The sequence below is a fragment of the Chinchilla lanigera genome, unplaced genomic scaffold (assembly GCF_000276665.1).
Source record: "Chinchilla lanigera isolate Chin_1 unplaced genomic scaffold, ChiLan1.0 scaffold00013, whole genome shotgun sequence".
In the NCBI taxonomy this organism is placed as follows: Eukaryota; Metazoa; Chordata; class Mammalia; order Rodentia; family Chinchillidae; genus Chinchilla; species Chinchilla lanigera.
The window spans coordinates 26,215,308-26,236,027 of record NW_004955414.1 but is presented as its reverse complement, the minus strand read 5'-3'; the positions used below and the strand labels follow the sequence as shown (position 1 = coordinate 26,236,027).

General features: G+C 44.7%; 1 protein-coding gene across 5 annotated transcripts in view; it reads left to right on the top strand.

The window, feature by feature from the left end:
- The window catches only part of Mrvi1 (murine retrovirus integration site 1 homolog), a 112,422-nt gene that overhangs the window by 61,620 nt on the left and 30,082 nt on the right, over positions 1-20,720 (top strand). Inside the window, exons 8-11 of one of the 5 annotated variants that reach the window (XM_013511909.1) lie at positions 61-105; positions 1,295-1,912; positions 4,001-4,091; positions 18,142-18,265. In XM_013511909.1, the coding sequence (XP_013367363.1) occupies positions 61-105; positions 1,295-1,912; positions 4,001-4,091; positions 18,142-18,265 (878 nt within the window). The remainder of the gene's footprint in view (positions 1-60; positions 106-1,294; positions 1,913-4,000; positions 4,092-18,141; positions 18,266-20,720) is intronic. The other 4 variants (XM_013511908.1, XM_013511906.1, XM_013511907.1 and 1 more) reach the window with 4 other exon arrangements.

Genomic DNA, 20,720 nt, shown 5'->3' with positions numbered 1-20,720 from the left:
CTCTTGAGAGGAAGACAGGCCTCACCCAATTGCTGGCTCATTTGTGTTTGCTTTCTCCAGCAGAAGGGGGATGAGGCGGACATCTCACCTCACCTCGGCGAGCCTGTGAGTTGGAACTTCACTCACTTTGGGTGACTTGGGCGTGGGGGATCCTGTCTCACAGAGGCCTAGCCTGCCGCCAGGCCCATGTGTGAACATGTGTGTGAGTGGAAGCTCTGCACTGGGGAAACCAGCAGGTTCCTCTGTTCACTGTGGCTGGGTGGGACGGGGTGGAGAGGCAGGACTCAGGCGTGCAGCCTCCGCAGAGGTCATGCCCATCCCCTTGCGGTCTCAATCAATCAGGCTACTGGTCAGAGGTGGGGACCTTTGGACCCAGCAGCAGCCTGGCAGCAGCCCCTGGCAAAGCTGGTGCCCTTGCAACCTCCAGTGAAATTGCAGGAAAGCTCCAGCCCCAGCTGGAATTCTGCTGGAAGCATCTGGAGGAATCTCATCCTTGTGGATGAGCAGTACAAGTGCCCCACCCTGCCCTGAGCAAGGTGCCCAAGTGCTCCAAGTGGCATGGAGGGCAGCCTTAAAAAACAAGCTCACCTAGAACTGGGTTGGGGAGAGAGATCTCTGAAAGAACACAAGCACTGACATGCAACAACACCCAGAGGGGCAGATGCAGACCAGTGTGTGCCTCACAACGCGGGCTTCCTGTGTGGAGGAAGAGTACAGAACCTGGGACCTTCCAGGGAGTGACAAGTCACCTTTGCAGGAATTGCCTCATCATCCAGTGATCCTATCATCTCTTGGATCATGGAAGTCTGAAACGATCTTAAAAGATGAAATCTCTTCCCAGAGGAAAAGCAATTGTCAAAAGCTAGGGATTCTCTTCCCTCTACTCCCCTCTAAAAGCCACAAACAGACATGCAAGGTTCCTTGTGATTTTAGAGGGTTCACAAGCCTGGTGGGAAATGTGAGTCCATAAGAGCTGAGAGCTCTGTCAGGCAGAGCCAGGACTAGAACGTGGTGCAACTGAGGTGGAGCCAGCGCTGTCTTGTGTCGCACTCTCCCTTGCTCCTAGCTCTTGGGAAGTTCTGGGCTGGTTTTGAGTTGCAGGTGTCCCTGTCCTCTCTGTTTCACAAACTCTATTCTTATTTGTGGGCCCTCTTTGCTGGCTTAGACCTGGCTGAGGGGCTGTCCCTGTCCACCCAGTCCCACGCACCCACACGCAGATATGGGCTGCCAGGCAGGGGCTGTGTCTCCCCCTCAGCCTGTCTCCAGGGTCCCAACTCTACCTTATCTTTTTCAGAATGTCCCCAAAGGGCTAGCTGACCGGAAGCAGAATGACCAAAGGAAAGTGTCTCAGGGCAGGCTGGCTCTTCGCTCTCCCCCTGTTGAGAACTCCAAAGAGCTTGCAATAGAACAAAAGGAAAACTTCGATCCCCTCCAGCACCCTGAGACCACACCCAAGGGCCCAGCTTCTGGCACAAATAGCATTGGGAAAATGGCCCTGAACAGTCCCCCATCTGTCCCTGCTGAAAGCGAGCTGGGGAGGCAGCTCCCGAAGACAGCCAGGGAGGGCAACCCTCTGCCGAGAAGTCCAGCCCAGGGCTCGGGAGGAGTGGCTCCACCAGCCCCCCAGGGAAAAGTCTCCACTGGAGAGCCCCCAGCATCCAAGGTTATTCCCAAAGTCGAACTGCGGCCCCCTGTGTCCCGGCCACCTCTAATGCGGGGCGTCTCCTGGGACAGTGGCCCTGAAGAGCCCGGTCCGCGGTTGCAGAAAGTGCTTTCCAAGCTGCCATTGGCAGAAGAGGAGAAGCGCTTCCCAGGCAAAGCCAGTGGCAAGCTGGCCAAGGTGCCAGGGCTTAAAGACTTTCAGATACAAGTGCAGCCTGTGCGGATGCAGAAACTGACCAAGCTCCGTGAGGTGAGTTCCTAAGGGCCGGCTGGGCAGGCTGTGCCCGCTAGGTCTCCACTGGACTGAAGACCCTGGGGCTGAGGCTGGGCCCAGGGGCAGGGTGGCTCTGGCTCTTCCCCACCGGAGAAGCCAGGCTGGCTTGTGTGATAGCTCCTTCATCACACTAGTCTCAGGTGTGTTTTATACGTGGCACTAGGCAGAGGCTATTTGGCTAGAGTTGCTGCCAAAAGCCACATTTCAAGGGAAGGTGGATGTGTGGACAGGCACGGGCACCCTCAATTCTGGGCCACTTTACTCCTTCATCCAGAGCTGGTTACTCACAAACAGGACCCTGTGGGGTGCCTGGTCATGCCTAGAACAGGGCCAGGCCAGAATAAACTAGGTTTTCCCTTGAAGTGGCCCCTAGCCTTTCTTCCTGGTCCCTGCTAGCCAAGGACCTCAGAGCCATGTACGTATGACGAAGACTGCAAGGGGCTGGTCCCTCTGTGGTGAATTTCTTCCGATGCCCATTGTGTCTCCAACTTCCCTTGGCCATCAAACTGGGCGCAGTGGTCACTCCTGAGGCTGCCATGCTACTCAAGCCTTGATTAGGAATGTCCAGAGATGCATGGGAGAGGGACCAGAGTGTGAGGGAGAGAAGAATTAACAGAACAAAGAAATCTCAACCCGATCTTCCCTTCCCTAGAAGTCCAACCCAGGCCAAGGCAACGAGGCTTCTATAGGGTGAGGCCTGGAGCTGGACAAAGCTGCCCTGTCTCCTACAGAGGAACTGTGGGATGGGAAAGGAAACGAGGAACCTGATATCACTCTAGCACAAGTGAGGGTATTTCCGTGCAACCAGAGACACTGACGGATGTTGGCCACTGTCCTACTGAGAAATATTCCGTGATGTTCTAAGTTGGAGGCTCAGGGGAATCTGAGGCCTGGCTGCTGATTTGGACGCTTTACACAGAAAAGCCCTACCGAGCCAGAAAGACCAAAGTAACTAGTGAGTCAGAACAGGATCTGGGGGAGCTACCCAGGGAGGGCTCACTCCTACATCTGGGGGAAGGAGGGGCTAAAGGGACCAGACAGCCAGGCATTTGACTTCATGGACCTCCAGGTCTAGGCAGTAAGCTATCCCTACACCCTACACCCCTGCAGATTTTTCTCACTCAGCACAGAAATTTCCAGAGGCCCTGGAGGCTCCATGTCACTACCCTGTACTACTACCCCGGCAGCGTGGGCACCCAGCCTGCACCTCATCCCAGTGTACCAAGAGCTGATGGGCTGCGGGCCTCTGGCCTGCCAGAGATACAGGTGCAGGGCCTAGCTTCACTTCCATTAGGAGCATGAGCACCCTCTGCTGGCCCCTTCCTTGCCTTCTTTACTCAGTGGCCTCTGCCACCCAGGAGGCTGAAAATCCGTTGATAGCACAAACCACGAAGGGCAAGGAGCTCCGCTGCATGTTGCACTGGTGCTAACTAGAGTGGAGCAGGTGCGAACCTGCCTGCAGCCCCAGCCCACCTCTCCCTGGCTCTGTCTGCTGAGCCCCCAAGGCAGCAGTTCTCAGGCCTCATCTATCTGGAGGTGCCACCAAGGCCACTGAGGAACTGAGAGGTGGGGGAAGTCACAACTCCTGGAAGTGGGTCCTCCCTGCCCGGATCAGCAGGGCAGGAAGCTTCAGCCAGCCCTGAGATAGATCGCCAAAGATTGTTCCCAGGAACAGCCACATGTAAACCCCAGAGGGGCCAGACCGCCAGGGATTTGACTTCATGGCCCCCAGGTCTAGGCAACAAGCTACCCCCACACCCTACAGGCTGCCTGTCCTCAGAGCTGTTTATTCCCCGGCTCTCTATGGCGGAGCAATTCATTTTCCCTGAGGCCCACGGATTTCTTTGAAAAGCAGATGTGACATAATGGTGGGCACCGGGACAGGCTGGGAGAAGAGGTGATGCTCCCCAGCTTTGCCACCCATCCCGCCCACCCACCTTTGCTGCTGCCCCTGTGTTTCCCACCTAAGGCTGAGAGGTCGTGGTCAGAGAACCAGAGGAAGCCAAGAGAGGAGCCCAGCCCGATGCTGTCATCTGAAGTGTTGTCTCTCTCTTTCACACAAAGGAGCACATCCTGATGAGAAACCAGAACCTGGTGGGCCTGAAGCTTCCTGAACTGAGTGAAGCGGCGGAGCAGGAGAAAGGTAGGCAGGCAGGTGGGTGTTTCTCAGGCCGGGGCTGGGTTGTCTGCCCAAGGTAATGGAGGGCAGATGTGTGTGCACTGGGCATCCTGCAGGCGACCTGGGTCCACCCCACGAGTGGGAGTGGGTTGGACAGAGCAGCCCTTCATGCAATTCACTGATGAATGAGTAAAGCTGATCATGTTTCCTGCCCATGCAGAGCACCCCCAAACCATCTCCTTCCTGCCAGCCCCCACCACCCCAGGCCTTGTTTGCAGCGGTGGGTCTGGAAGGTGCCCCAGGCTTGAACTTTTGACACTGCCTTTCCCCTCACACCCAGGAAGCCACCCAAATAGACCAGTTCCTTTTTTCCAGACACCAGAGCCATATCTTACATCCCAGTGTGCTGCTACCACAAAGTCCATGCCCCAGCCCCACCCCGCTGGGTAACTCCAAGTCCCTTCCCCTGGGCCTCTTGCTCTCCTCTGCCCGCTCCAATCTGTAAACAATCCCTGCTCCTGCCTGCTTGGAGAGAGACTGGCTGATGGAGTCAGTCCTTCTCCCGGTGCTGCCCACCCCGCCTGGCTTAGACCCAGCCTCTTCCACTTGCCAGCCATGGGGCCTCTGTGTAAGCCACCAGCCGTAAAGTGAGACTCATCCCAGTCACAACTCAAGGGTTACCAGGAACACTAAAGGGTTAAATAACCTGTGTTTGGAAAGTGCCTGGGGCTTGCCTAGTGCATAGTAAGTGTAGTCTAGGTGCCCGCTGTTATCAACCCTAGAACAGAGGCCAACAAGGGCCAGTACCTTTGTTGGGGCCTGTGCGTGTGTGCATGCAGGTGTGTGTAGCTTATTACTAAGTGCTTACAACAACAGCGCCTGGCGCTATGAGACCCTGAATAAGTATCGAATGAATGAGTGAATGAGTGAATGAATGAAATTGTATAAGGGCTGTCCAGGTACATAAAAATAACCTACAGCTATATCCACAGTGTCATACAGTGGGCAAAGGGGAATGAGGGGTCCTTCTCAGGCCTCCTTCCAGTGGCCTCTCGCCGCTTGCTTCTGTGCCTGTGTCTACGCCATGTCCCTCTCTTGACCTGCCACCCCTGCCCCGGGTCATCACACCTGTCCCTTAAAGCAGTGAATCCCACCTTCTCTGAAATCCTCCCCTTTCTTTCTGTCTTTGCATTTCACTGTCTATATCCTATTTTTATTTATATTTTACTTGTGGTAAATATGTATATACATCATAAAATTTACTGTTTTAATCATTTCAGGCATGCAGTTTAGCAACATGAAGCGCATTCACACTTCTTCAGACATCACACCATCCATCCCCAGCCGCTTGCATCTTCCCACACAAACTCTGCCCCCGTTCATTGAGCATGAACTCCCCTTCCTCCGCTGCCCCCAGCCCCTGGAAACCCCCATCCACTCTGTCTCTAGGGATTTTACTTTTCTAGGTCCCTCATATAATGAAAGCATTCAACATTTTGTCCTTTTAATGCAATCATAATAAATAAATCACCTATAGAATTTTGCAGAGTAGAAATCCTCTTGCACCCTGGGTTTCATCTAATCCCAATGAACAGAAGCAGGGATTCGAGCTCTTATCTTGAAATTGAGGAAGGTGAGGCCCAAAGAGCTCCTGACTCCAAGTCTCAAGGTTTTGCCATCCTACTGAGCAATTTTGAGATATTTTTCAGCTGCCTAGCATGTCAGGCAAGTTCCTCCAGCTCAGAGGGGAGGGGAAGGGTCTCCAGGGCTGCTGAGGTTGTGGGCAGCTTTCCAGAATGCTGTGTTTTTCCCCTGTGGAACTGAAGCCCCCAGCAGACCCCAGGCTCCACAGAGCAGCCTTTCAAAGTCCTTGTGCCAATCATGCCGCCCTACTTTACATGCCTGCCTCGGGGTGGAAGCCTGCTGCTTATGATTGGTGCGTGGAAGGGTCCTGGGTGTCACCAGCAAGCGGGAAGCTCTGGTGTGGAACACACTAACACCCCACACCCCTCATTCGACACAAACAAGAGGCTTCCCAGAAGCAAAATTGCTGACATTTTTCTTAAAAGAACTTTTAAAAAGAAGGTCGCCATCTTTAAAGGAATCTTTTAAAAATTTATGTTTTTCCTGTTTATTTTTAAAAATTTGTTTGTTAAAGCAGGTTTAAACATTTAAAGGAAAAATTTATCTTAATATTTCACTTCTAACCCCATACATTCTGAAAAAGCAACAATTTTTATTCTTTCCAGTATTTATCCATATTTATAATTTTTTCATAAGTTGATTGGATGGCACAGACATAACTTCCTTTCCTTCATTCTTTTTTTCTTATTTCATAACTAATTCCAGGTATTCTGACCAGTGCTCATATTTATAATTTAAGGGGTGCATATTCCCTTTGCATGGATGCCTCTATTGTTGGGTATTGCAGATGTTTACACTTCTTTTGACTATGATTAACAATGCTACTATAAACATTTTGTACTACCATTCTTTCTTTTTTCCTTTAAGTTACACCCTTGAGATAAATTCTCAGACTTTATTCACTGGGTCAAAGCATAGGAATATTTGACTTTACCAAATAACCTACAACATACAGTGTTACTTCCAGAAAGATGTATACACTCATCTTTCTTCTAAGCATGATCTTGATTTTGCTTTGCTTTTGGTCCTGGTTAGCCAGACTACTGTGTAGTCAGAACCAGATAACCAATAATAAGAACAATAATTACAACATATTAATACCACTGTGAAGTGCCACTTTATGGTTATTTCAATTAATTCATGAGCAAGCACAAGCTGAACATTTAAAAATATTTATTTACTTTTGTTTTCTTTTTGGGTGAATTAGCCACTCATTTCTTTGCCCGTGTATCCATCTGGGTCCTAGACTTTTTTTTAAAAAAACAATGTATGTAAATTCTATACATGACAGATACTAATCCTTTATTGGCTACCTTTTCTCAACATTTTTACTCTGTCATTTTTTGCTTTTTAATAAGTTATGTATTGTTTTGGAGAAATTATAAAGTTTTATTATAATCACTACTGCCTTTTTTTTTCTTTTATGAAGTCCTTCTTTATTTCAACCATTATTAAAAATAATGCTTCTAAATAAATAAAGAAATGCTTCTCCTTGATGGAAAAATAGATCTATTTTCTACTAGTTCGTCTGTAGTTTGATTTATTTATATTTATTTTGCTAATGCTTCTGAACTTCATTTGACAGTGTAGGTATTTTAAGGTATAAGATCTTGTTTCTGCAATAATATTTAATAATGTTTATATTTCTTTTGTGATTTGCACAGTCATGTGTGTTATATTCTTTTATATATATATATATATATATATATATATATATACCAAAGACTAGTCCTGATTTTCTGGATTTTTATTCTGATCACTATGACACCATTTTAATCATTGATTTAATGATGCGCAGTGGGATTAGCTTTTCCCTTATTGCTATTTTCAGAATATCTGTTAATAATCTAGGAACAGAGATTCAGGGTAAAACAATGGAAAGAGCAACTGGACAAGAAGTCAGGAGTTTTCAGTTTATGTCCCAGCCCAGAAACCAATTAATGGATCTTTAAATTTATTCCTCGGCCTCTCTGGGCCTTCACTGACATTTGAAATTTATTCCATTTTGTACGGAACTTTAATTGTGGGATCAGAAGAACTGCACATCTTTGTTTTACAGCTGATAGACCTTTACTTTACTCAATTTGCAAACATTTATTTCTCCTTCAGGCACAGGATTTGTCCTCCCATCAATTTAGTGTTCCTTTCTTTAACCTCAAAAAGATTTAAGGTCTGTGTTACACCTCATATCGTTTAGGGAGGCACATTCTACGCGATTTATCGTTTTGCTTGCTTATTTATGAAGATTTTTCTAGCTGATAATGAGAGGCATCGATGCATCTACTCTGTATTATATATTTCTTGTCTAATAATTTTTAGTGTTAACAAGTGATAGTGTGATTCCTGCAAAAACTAGTATGATTATTATAAAGAGAGTGATTAACTACAAGCCAGGTACTATGCTCAGCATTTGACAATATTTGACTTAATGTTAGGAAGTAGCCTCATTATACTTATTTTATGCCAGAGGAAATGGAGGCTTTAGGAGGTTAAGGTCATGTGGTTATTAATTGCTGAAGCCAGGATTTAAACACAGGTATGTCCAACTTCAGAGGCTCTTGACCACTCTGTGAATACCTTTCTCTTTCAAATTTATAATCAAATCATCTTTAATTTTTATTTTATCCAATTCACCCCTTGTTTTAATTGTATGTCTCTGTGTGAGCATGCATGTGCATTTCTCTGTGTGGACCTATATATTTTATTACTCTGGCAATATTCCATAATTCAATAGTGGTGATAAGGCAAATATGTGTCTTATTTCTTTTTAAAAATTGAATTGTGGTAGTTTTCTGTCCAGAATCATGCATCTTATTAAATAAATACAACATTTAAACTTGTATTACTTTATTTTGTATTTATATTATTTTATAGTATAAAACAGAAATATAATAAGATGTACAATCTATAAAATATAAATATATGGTATTACTTTACATATTATATTATTTTATATATTTTTCAAAGAAATAATTTTCTCTTCCAAGTTTCAAGGTGTGTGTTGGCATTTACGAAATGTGCTTTGGATATCTACTAAAAAAAGTATGCTATGGCATTTAATTTATTTAGTAATTTTTCATATGTGGGAAAAAAAGCCCTTTATTCTGGGTTCTTTATTTCTGGATGCTGGAATAAATTCTCTTTGTCACAGCATCTTTTTTCGAGGTACTATCAAATTCTATATATAAGTACCTCTTTTAAAAGTATTCTACAGCTTTCTTACATTAGGTAAGATAAAATATAAATTGTTGTGACATAGAGACCATGAATACAATAACATATTAATAGTAACGAGAGAGAAGCATATTTCATTCTTGAGAAATTATTCAAAAGTGAGCGGTTCAAACACTGGCTGACTCTGCTGCATGGAAGTATTTGAGGACCCTAATTCCTTCCCCGTTGTCATTTTGCCATCCCCTGAGCTGTTAGACTTGCTACAGGGTCAGAGATGGATCGTGGGCAGATCTGGATTCCTGCTAGAGGTAGGGAGGGTGCACTGCACAAGTTCATTAAACTCAGATTGCCTGGGTGCTGGCGTTTTCACATGGCCATAACCAGTAGCAAGGGAAGCTGGGGAACATAGCTGCTCATTGGACAGCTGATCACATGCCCAGATTAAAGTCCATTCCCACGGACAGATTTGGTTGGATGATTAGGTTCCTATCATGATGCCATTTTCACTTAGCAATTTTGTTTACATTGTTTTCACTTCTTCCCTATTATAAACAGTGAAATACTGAACATTCTTACATGTATCTTTATAGAAATGAACATTTCTCTATGAGATATCATCCTATAAATGCAATTGATCAAAAAGCATTTACATTTAGATGTATACACACACTATCAACTTAGCTTACAAAAATTATGCTTGTGAAAATATACTTACAGTAAAACCTCCCTGTCCAAAATTAATAGGGAATAAGCTGGATCTTAGAAGTAAAATTAGCAGGTAAATGAATTTGACTTCTATGAGCACCAGATTTTTTTTAAAAGAAAATTAACCATGGTAGGCATTTCCTAACTGCACACTCCCAGTTTCTCTCTGCTCTAGGATGTGGATTCTTAAATTCAGAGCGCAAGCATCATCATTTACTGCCGCAAACCCTTGGGCAAGTTCCTTACTCTCTTGGCACCTTACTTTGCTCATCTATAAAATAGAACCAAGCAGAGTGCCACAGGACTATAATCCCAGCTGCCTACTTGGGAGACTGAGGCAGAAGGATTGAAAATTTGAACCCAGCCAGGGAGACCTAGTGAGGGCCCTGCATAAAAATCTAACAAAAAATTTTTTAAAAGGCTGGAGTTGTAACTTGGGTAGAACACTCCTGGATTCCACCCTCAGTACCACAAAAAAGGGAGGGGGACAATAATAGGACCTATTTCACTCATTTTCAGCCCAGTAGGAATCCGACATTCATGTCAATTTTTATCATCGAGGTTGGGAAACTCTGTCTTGTCAGCCCGGTGGGACACTCTTGCGTTGTGTGCTGCAGCCAGTCTGGAGATTTGAGGTGGATGACAGTACTGGTCAGAGCACTGTCTGCCGAGTTGTAACCCCTTTCTCTTACTTTCTGGGAGCCCATTCGCCTCCCGTGCCCAGGGCAAAGGCTTTGGGAGCGCTATGCGTGCTGGCCAGAGTGCTCCAAATTCAAAAGTACACATGAGCTCATGAGGAAAACTCGAGTCTCTTATGATGCTTGTTGGCTGTTCCTTTGGGAGTTGAAGAAGATCCTTATCAGAACTTTGTGGAGACTTCAGAACTTTGGCTCTCCTTCAGTGTCTGAGGACTAGGAGGCCTTTTTCCCAACTGCGTCTGATCTTTCCAACAAACCAAATGGCTCCCTTTTTAGGGACCATTTTGTACCACGTTTTGCTCTTTGATCATCTGCAGGTTATTTCAAGGCAAAGACGTGGGGCCGGTGTGGGCCAGTTTCTGGTTTGCACGCATAGCTACATTATATGAAAAAGGCTGGAACCCAGGCATCAAGGAGAGAGGCCCTTGCCCCGCTACCTCAGCTGCCTCCCACTAGTCCCTCACCCAGCTCACACTGCCACCAACACAGCAGCCAGAGGCATCTGAAAGGCAAATCCGCCGCTGTGGTCAGAGGCTTCATTCTGCTCTCAGGATGAGCATTTGAATCTTTAATGAGACCCTGAAGGCCCAGGGTGCTTCACCCGACTGACCTCCCCCGCTACCTCTGGGGCCACTCCCCCCTCACTGTTAACACTGACTTTCCTTCACAGCTCCTTCCTCCCGCTCCTGGGGCTTGGCAGTGCTATTCCCTCTACATGGAATGTTCCTCCTCTTTACCAAAATTCCTCCCGCTGAACCGGAGGCTATCTCTTGTCAAACGTCACTTTCCTAAGAAAGGTTTTTCTGGCACCTCCAGACCCTGTCTCCTTTGTAAAATCTATCACAGTCTGAAATGCAATGTTTGAGTTTTTCTCTGATTAATTTCTGTCCCTTCAGCTAATAAGCTCTCAGAGGATGGTGACATGCCAGTTTTGCCAGCATTGTATCCTTAGCTCCAAGCCCGTTGCCTAGGACATAGTGTGCACTCGATAAATATTAACTAAACGCTTGAATGAATGAGCTCACCTCCGCTGTCTAGGAGAGGAAATCCAAGGGTAGGCAAAGTCACTCCCACACCTTGTGATAAGATGTCACAGAACATAAAGCAGTTAGGAATAAAGAGAAAGCTGCAGCCTGCTCAGGATGGGTGAGTCAGGGAAGGTCTTAAGACGAGCAGCTTTGACCTGAGAAAGAGCAAGGCACTCCATCTGAGACAGGGGAACAGGAGGGACAAAGGCACGTGGGTATCTTCTAGGGCTTGCATGTTTCAGGAACAGAAGGAATCCCATATGAACCACATAGGGGCCATGTGTCCCAGGGAGGTGGGCAGCAAGGCCGGATCCCGGGGATACCCCTAGGCAAGATGAAATCTTTGAGGGCCAATTCATGAGTTTAAATTTCATTCAGGACACTTTGGAGGCCTGAGGTAAGGAAGCCCCAGAACCAGTGCTGTGATTTAGTATAATTCTCTGGGACAAAAACCGGCCTGAGACAGGAGAGGCTGGAGACAAGGAGCCACGGCGTAGAAGAAATCTGGAGGACAATTTGAGAGCCATTTGCAGTTGAGGTTGGCAGGACCTGGTGAGGGGAAGGCCAGGAAGGCCAGTAGGTCTGTGTACGGCTGTGGCGTGACCATGACGTTAGTCAGGACGGGGCTCACAGGAGAAGATGACAGCAGGTTTGGGTTTGGACCCGTTGGATGACCATGGGAAGCAGCTAGGGTGCAACAGTCTGACCATCGTGCTTTGGTTTCCTGGCTCTGAGGAACTGGCCCCTGGAATCTGTTTAGCTTCCCCAGAAAATGAGCTTAGCAATATTTACTTTGGAGGGCTCCTGTAAGGAATAAACAAGAAAGAGTATCTAACGTGCAGTTGATGTTCAACAAACAGTGGCCATTGAAATGATTTTATTCTCCTTACTTACATGGTTGTGTCTAAGAGGTGGACCTGGATTCTGAGAGATGTGGGCTGAGACAGAGAAATACATCGAATGGGCAGGCCTTCCAGACACCCCGAGTCTGGCCTCCGAGCCTCAGGCCTCACAGAGGGAAGAGGCCTCCCTGAGAAGGCAGATGTGAAAAAAGTGAACCCCAGCCAGTAGCTTGGATCTTTGGGGTCATCGCGTCCTCAGAGCATCTTTAACCAGAGCCCCAAGAGTTATTTATCCAAGTCTCTGTGATGGCCAGAAACAAATGTTTTCATTGGAATGACCTAGTACAGGCAGATATTTTGAAAACAATTTTATTGTTTTTGTAAAAACTAGTTCATGTTCATTGTCGAAAGTTTCAAGTAATGATGAAAAATACAAAGAAGAAAGTAAAAAAAAGAAAACCTTATATCAACAACGTTTCTGACCAATACGGAAAGAAGGTGGGAAGAAGGAGATTATCTTAGATGGACATCTTCAGAATAAAAAGTATCACAATTTAATTGAGCTTGAAATAAAGGGAAATGAAACTATAGGACTTGTTGAATTTTCGTAATTTCTTCCTCCAAAGGAGAGAAATTAGCTTCTAAAAGTTTTGAAAACATAGTATGAAGTACATTAAGGGCCTGGAGTCACTGTGGTAGTTTTGGTTTTTTGTTTTGTTTTGCATTTGTTTAAATTTGGATGGTTTTCCTCACTTTGTAGCCAGCATTGTTTTAAGCAGATGCGATAAGGCACACATCCAAATATGATTACCATGAAGGAACAAGTTTATACTCAAAGAGCCCTAAAGAAAAGAGGTACAGCACATCATGCACGGCCACTTGGGGAAGGACTAGGGTCAGTCAGGAGGCAAAGCGAGAGGGGAGAGTAGACCATGTTCAGGGCCTTTCATGAGAAAGAATCAGCAAGGCAGAGTAGATAGCCTGATAAAGCTCAGGATCGGAGTTTAAGCAATTTTGGCAGGCTCTGGACTAGAAGGAAAGGACCTAGTTGTTAAGTACCTGGCCCTGGGTGATTTGGGGCAGGCAGAATATTGGTTTGGTGTATGAGACTTTGATAAAGGAGCTAGTGGGTGGTATAGGTTCTGGCCTGGATTTTTTTTTTTTTTTTTTTTTGAGTCAGGGTCTCACTATGTAGCCCAGGCTGGCCTTGAATGCACAGCTATCCTCCTGCCTCAGCCTCCTGCATGCTGGGATCACAGGCATGTGCCACCATGCCTGGCATTGGACTGGTTGGTTTGTACAAAGCAGGGTGCACTTTGAGGAGAGTTGTTTCCTATCTGCAGGTATTAGCTAGCTTTGCAAGGGACAGTCTCACTAGGATTAAGACCACAAATGCCAGACCATCAAGAATACAGAAAATCAGAGTATTTTGTCACTACAGTAGTACCTACTGACTTCTTGGGGTAAGAAAAATGGCAGCATTTCTTTCCTCCTTTCATATTTCTTCTTGCCTTTCTGTCTCCAACTATACAGATGCTGAGTTCTTTGTATATCTTTAAGGTTGTAACATTTACACTTTGTTCTGAAAGCATGGTTTGCACAGTTGTTTAGTCTTACACTTATATGTAAAATGATGTCATGCTCACCCTTAGTGCCTTTACCAGGGCTCACCATTCTCAAATTTGCTGTTTCAACTTACATCTCATTTAGCAAAGTTTCATTATCCAATAGTCTTCCTAGAGAGATCAGAGATGTTATGTTCCCTGAATTCTAACTGTTTGAAAATTTTCCCTTATTCTTGCACTACAGCTTTCATGGTTATGTAACACTGTAGATATTGCTCTCCTGTTTTAGTGTTATAGAGAGTTCTGAGGCCAGCTGGTTTCTTGCACGCCTTAGGCCTCACTTTCCTCTGTAGGTGTTTTCCTTTTTCTGTGAGGGCAGTTGAAGAAGAATTTCTTTACCTATCTTCTTTTTTAAAAACAGTATTTAAGTACAGCTTCCCCTTCAACTAAAAAAAGTTTTTCTTCTGTTATATCTTTGAATATGTTGTTACATGTGTTTATTTCACTATTTCAGAGATAATATAATCCATAGTCAACAGCATCTCAACTCAAGGTCCATATATTCTATCTTTAGATTTATTTTCTTTTTTGCTCTTTATGGTCATTCAATCTCTCCCACCCTCTTTACTAATTCAATTTGAAGCTATATTCCCTCATTTTCCAACATTTTGGCTAGTTCTATATTTTCCAATTTTTTGATTAGTTCTGCTATTATGGTCTTCAATTTATTTCCTTAAATAGAAATCCTCTTCCATCTCTGTATGATCTTCTCATCCTGCCACTGATTTCTTCTTTTCCTTTGTTTTTTCAAGTTCTAATTTCTCGTAGAGTCAAAGCATTTGTGGTATATATTTTGCACAGAAATGCACTTTTGCATTTTGTGATGCGTTTCTTGCAGCTCTGTTTCCACCCTGACATCTGTCTCCTTCGTGTTTCCCTTTTTCCTTCCTTTTTACCTTCCTTCCTTTTTTCCTTCCTCTTTTGGCTGTGGTATTTTTGTGTAGTTGCCATGTCATTTGTTTTCATTTTATTTCTTTTTGATCTGGACATTTCTACTGGATTTTCTCTTTACATATATATTTTGTATGGATTAATTTTCATTGACTCCTTCCTGCCTCATCTGAGATCTCTCCCTTTGGCATTTTAGTTGAAGACTGAGACTGGATCTTTGTGTTTGCTTTGCTTTGCTGCTGCTTGAATAGTGTGGAAAGAGGGAAGTTCAGTGAATGGTAGTACTTGTAGGATTAGTTTCTGCTCTTTTCTGTAATTGTTTACAGTCCAAAAGCTGAGTTTATTATATCAAATTGGGAGAGCATCTTTATCCTTGGGTGCAATGTAGTGAGTTCTAGACTGTTTCATCAACGGAGAGAAGAATTATAGAGACAATCTGCCCATGTATTTGTTTTCTAGACCTAACCTAAACCTTTTGAAGAGCCAATTTACTCTTCTGCCAGACAAAGATGGGAAAGATAGACAAAATCCAAGGAATTTGGCCACTGTGCAATTTTTGACAAGTGGGGAGGGTGGGTGGTGGCAACTTCAAGTGGGGCTTTCCATGTGTATCCTACCACTCACTCCATCAGAGGAGCCTGTTTTATCTGCTTAATTTTTACTTAATTTCCTTACTGGTAAATCCCTCTATATTGTTCAAGGTAAGCAAGTCTGATAGAATATTGTGCAATTGTTCTGCCTTTCCTCTCCCCTGCTCCCCAGCAAGAAAACTAAATGGCAACATGGGCAGTTTTTTCTTTCCTGTCCTTTTCTTCTCTTTTGATGTTAGTAAGGAGAAATGGAGAACCTTCTGTTCTAAAGAAAGTTTCTGAATCTCTTCCACAGCCTGCCTACTCACACCCTCCAATCACTTCCCTTCCCACTTTGTAGAATGCACTTTTGTCAGAATTTTTTTATTTTCACATCTTCCTGTCGAAGCCCGGTCTTTGCAGCTAAGAGTGGTGGCACCTGCTTGTAATCCCAGCATTCTTAGAGGCTGAGGCAGGACGATCAAAAATTCAAGTTCAGCCTGGGCAACTTAGCAACTTGGTGAGACCCTGTGTCAAAATGAAAATTTCGAGAAGGGTTGGGGATGTAGCTCAGTGCAACAGCCTCAGGTTCAATTCCCAGTGCTGCCAAAACAAAAACCACAAAACCCAAATCTCATTCTCTGAGGGGGAAGAAAAGGTAATCAAGGATGGCAGCTCTACATTTATTTCCAACAATTCCTGCCTTTGCTAGCCATTCCTTTTAAAGAATATTGCCTTTTCAGGTATTTGAACATTACTCATGTATTTTTAAATTTTTCTGTTGTTAATTCAACTGCTTCTGGGAGAAGAGTAGCTGGTCCTGAGACCCTCTAATTCTGGGATCACTTTTCTACCAGCTATTTTAACAAGACCTGGGGGCCCCAACTTGATGTTCTTTGTACTTTTATTTTTTCCTTTTTCCTTCTCTCCTTCAACAAAGAGGATTTTTCTATGTAAAATCCCTTGATACGGCTTTTACTTTATTATTAAACTTTGAATGGTTCAGTCCTTCATAGAGTTCTCAGGAGCCTACCACCTAATTGGCTCACTGTTGTGTATGCTGGGTTACATAAATGTAGAGTGAAGTCAGAGGCAAAACGAGGTTTACCGTCTGTCACATGGTAATGTCAGAGAGTAATAAATGCTAAGACAGAGCCCAAGACTTGACAGATAGCTAAGAGAGCATCTAGCCCACTCTTATGCCTAGAGAAGGACTGCTGACTGTCTTATCTCTGATAGATGGCCCTCCAATCTTTGTTTGGATACTTTTTCTTTTGAGACAGGGGCTGGACATGTAGTTCAGACCGGCCTTGAATTCACTATGTAGCCCAGGCTGGCCTTGTACTCAGGGTGATCCTCCTGCCTCAGCCTCCCAAGTGCTGGGATTACAGGTGTGTGTCACCATGTCCTTTTCTTGGATACCTTGAATACTAGGGAAATGGCGAACACAATTGTTATTGGGAAGCTCAAAGTAGTGAAACATTCTTTACTTTGAGCCCAACTGTATCTCTTCTTCTCTCTCCTAGTCTCCTATGATGAGGCTGCTGTTCACATGGTATGCAATCTTAGTTTCATTTTGATGGTTGCCACAGTTATGCCTATAGTCCTGATCTCTAGCTTGATCTACAATCCTGGAAAATGATTAAAGTTGGAAGATTGTTAGGTTAAAGCCCATAAAAGATAGTAAAACATGGATCAGTACAAATTCCTGCATACAAATGGAAACCAGTCATTGTATAGAATAAGGACACCTGATTTGACTCAAATGAAAGAGATAAGAGGCTTTACTTCACTGTAAATGAACTGCAAACCCATAGTGAAGTGCAGGAAGCCTATTCTGCACAAATAATAAATGTCAATACCAAAGGCATTTGCCAATGTCCTCGTACGCTGGACTCCAGACAGCGCATGTCTAGGCCTATGGGCAGCCACATACCAGAGCGTATGCAGGCATAGAATGGTACCTAGAGACCTTGGACCACAGCGGAGATGTGCAGCTGGAAAATGTGGCTGGTGTCTGGAGAAGGGAAGCTTGAGAGAGGAACAGGAATAATCTTCAAATGGGAAAAAATTACGGGAAAATGGTACTTGGTTTGTTCTTTCTGTTACCAGAACACAGCTCCAGCACTGTTTCAGGAAGAAACAAAAGACCTGTTTTTGGCTCTGCTTGTTACTAGGCATCTATACTTCTGAGATCTATACAAGGTCAAATGACCTTAAGCTTTGTCCTGGAAAATCCCTGTTTCAGTTCCTGTCCACAGAGGTATAGAACTAGATACTAATTTCCAGGTAGACCCTGGAAGATACAACTATTTAATATATTTGAGGAAGAGCAATTGGGCAAGAGACCTCCTGAGAAGCCTGCCAAATAGAGGCCTTTTGACCCCCAAACATTGTAGCCAAATACCCAACCAGCTCGCAGTCAGCAGAACCCAATATCTGATTCCAAGCACAGGATCCTGTTTAGTACTCTGTTTTTTTTTTTTTTTTTTTTTTTTTTTTGGTTTTTCTCTGGTACCGGGAACCGAACTCACGACCTTGCGCTTGCCAGGCAGGCACTTTTGCCGCTGAGCTAAATCCCCAGCCCCCTGTTTAGTACTCTGAAGACCCATGGGAAGAAAGAATTCGGAGCAGACAGACAGTGGTTTGAAGTTATACTATGCCATTTACTAGGTCTGTAATTTTGAGCAAGTTTACCTTTCGGAGCCTGGGATTACCTAAAATGGGACAATTGGGTTCTACTTCCTTGGGTCATTGTGATAAAGTAAGATTACAATTGTTTAAATTCCCTAGCATATAACTAAGTGTGTAGAAGAGTTAAAGTTCTTCCTGCTATCCTGAGGCTGGTCGCCAATGGTACTACTGTAGCTTGAAACAGATATGTTATAAAGAAGCACTTTTGTTTTCCAGGGGTCCCTTCTGAGCTCTCTCCAGCTACTGAAGATGAAGAGTCAAAGAGTGGCTTGGATGTCATGCCCAATATTTCTGATGTGCTGCTGCGAAAACTGCGGGTCCACAAGTCTCTCCCAGGAAGGTAAAATCAGAACATGGCTTGCAGAAGACCCTGTTTTGGGTGGCCCTGTGTTAGATAGATGCTCAGTGGGACACAGAAGAGAAAGTCTTGGTTCTTAACCCTAGAAGAGCCAAAGTCCAGTGGTCCAGACAGGGGAAATGCATCCAAAACAAAATGAGTAAGGGTCAGGCTGGTGTTTCCAAGTCGAAGACCAGGTGGGGTTCAAGGATGGCACCAGCCTGGAAGACACAAAGGTCACCAAAGGCTCATGGCAACTGAGGATGGTGAGCTTTGTGCCAGAAGACAGGGATTTCAAGCCAGATGCACCATCTACCTATAACTGGGAAATTCAAGGTCTGAAATCTGTAGAGACAGAGACATACAACATTTGGAACCACATGCAGAAGGGTTCTTGGAAAACCTATCAGACTTCTTCCATTCACTTAAAGAAAGTGCCTTTGCTTTCTGAGCCTCCACCTCTTCACATGATCAGTGGAGGCCATGAGTGCTCCATCATGTGTGAGCAGGGACTTAGGACAGTATTAGTACATAACAGGTGCTTGATAACTGGTTGAAAAGCAGACAGCTTGCAGATTTGAGGTAGTGAAGTCGGTAGGAAGACCAGGAAATAGGGACATGGGAGTGGAACACTGGTTAAGGTGTCAAGAAAGCCCTCTGTGATAAGGTAATAATCAATCTGATAATCAGATAACAAGAGGAAGCCATCCACACCAAGATTTTGGTGAACAGATTTCCAAACCAAAAGAATAGTAAGTAATTCCAACAAATGATACTGGGGCAATTTGATAACCACATGAAAAAGACTGAAAGTACGACCTTACCTCACAAAAAAATTAACTCAGAACGGGCTGTGGATCTAAATGTAAGAGATAACACTATAAAGTCCTTGAAAGAAGACTCAGGGGTGAATCTTTATGATCTTGGATTAGTTCATGGATTTTTAGATATGACATCAAAAGCACAAGCAACGAGATTTTAAAAATAGATGAATAGTTTTTCATTTAAAGACAAGTTTGCTGTCATCAAGATAGTGAAGGGCAACTCACAGAATGGGAAAAAATATTTACAAGGCATTTATCTGATAAGGGACTTATTTCTAGAACATACAAAGAATCCTTATAGATCAATAAAAAGACAGCCAATTGCTGAAAATGGACAAAGGATTTAAACAGACATTCCTTCAAAGAAGGTATACAAGTGGTCGCATGAAAAGATACTCTCTCCCTTTGGAAGCCCACAGCCCTGGCTCCCAGCTACCTACGCAAGTTTCCAAAGCATAGTTCTGCATCAGAACTGGCCAGTTATGTGGATTCTTTGCCTAAATCACACCTCCCTGAGCCCTCATGGTTTTCAACATAAAATTTTAAAAAGTTGGGTGTGTTCTGTAGCAAAAAAGTAGGATGTGAGTCATTAAAGTAGAAAAATAAGTTTGGTTAATTATGAAAATATGTAAATTGCACATAACATCCAAAGAACCCCAGGAATCAGAGGCACACTCAGTGGACTTTGATGAACCAGTGAGACAGCATATGTTCTATGTGACTGTAAAGAGTATGTGGACACTCAGAGGAAAGGGCCCTCTGGGTGTGGGCTGTGACAGGAATTGTAGGCAGTGAACATCTCTGGGTCTGTTTATCCCGTGTTCTGTTCTCTGCTGGCTTCGTAGCCATGGGGTCCTGTGGCCTCATCCTGACAGGAAGGCTCTCACAGTCCCTCATCGGGGATGAGAACCAGCCCCTTACAGAGCTAGCTGACCCCACCTTTGCTCTCAAGGTCCCTGCGCACCCGTGAAAGGGAGGAAGCCGGGTTTCCTGAGAAGCTTGTTGATGGCATGCTCCCTGTGACGCTGATCGGACCCCTCCCAGTCTTCCCACCCAGCACAGGAAAGGGCCTGTGTGTTATTTACATTATCTGGGGCCAGCTGTAATTACCAGCAAGAGCAGTGGTGGTGGCAGCCGCCCTAAATGAGCGTGCAGATACAGGGACTGCTTGCTGGGAATGGCTGTGGAAACTGCACAATAAGGAGCTGGTCAGTTCTTCCACATAACATGCAAAGAACCCCAGGAATCAGAAGCACACTCAGTGGACTTCGATGAACCAGCGAGACAGTATATGTATGTTCTATGTGACTGTAAAGAGTATGAGGACACTCAGAGGAAAGGGCCCTCTGGGTGTGGGCTGTGACAAAAGGACACCTATGTGCCAGGTGGGACATTTATGCCAGTCTGCTGCCAGCTGTTGGAGGTCTCACTGTGGAAAAGAGGTCCAGCCAACTCTCCTATTTTTATTCTCTGACCCACACAAACCTTTGTCACAGCCCTTGGGAAGGGGAAGGTCAGCGTTTGCAGCCCTCCATAGCCCCAGAAACCTACAATGGCAACTCGGATGTGTAGAAGGTCTGTAAATTACAAATGCATACCGTTTTCTTATTAAAACTCACAGCCTTGTGAATAAA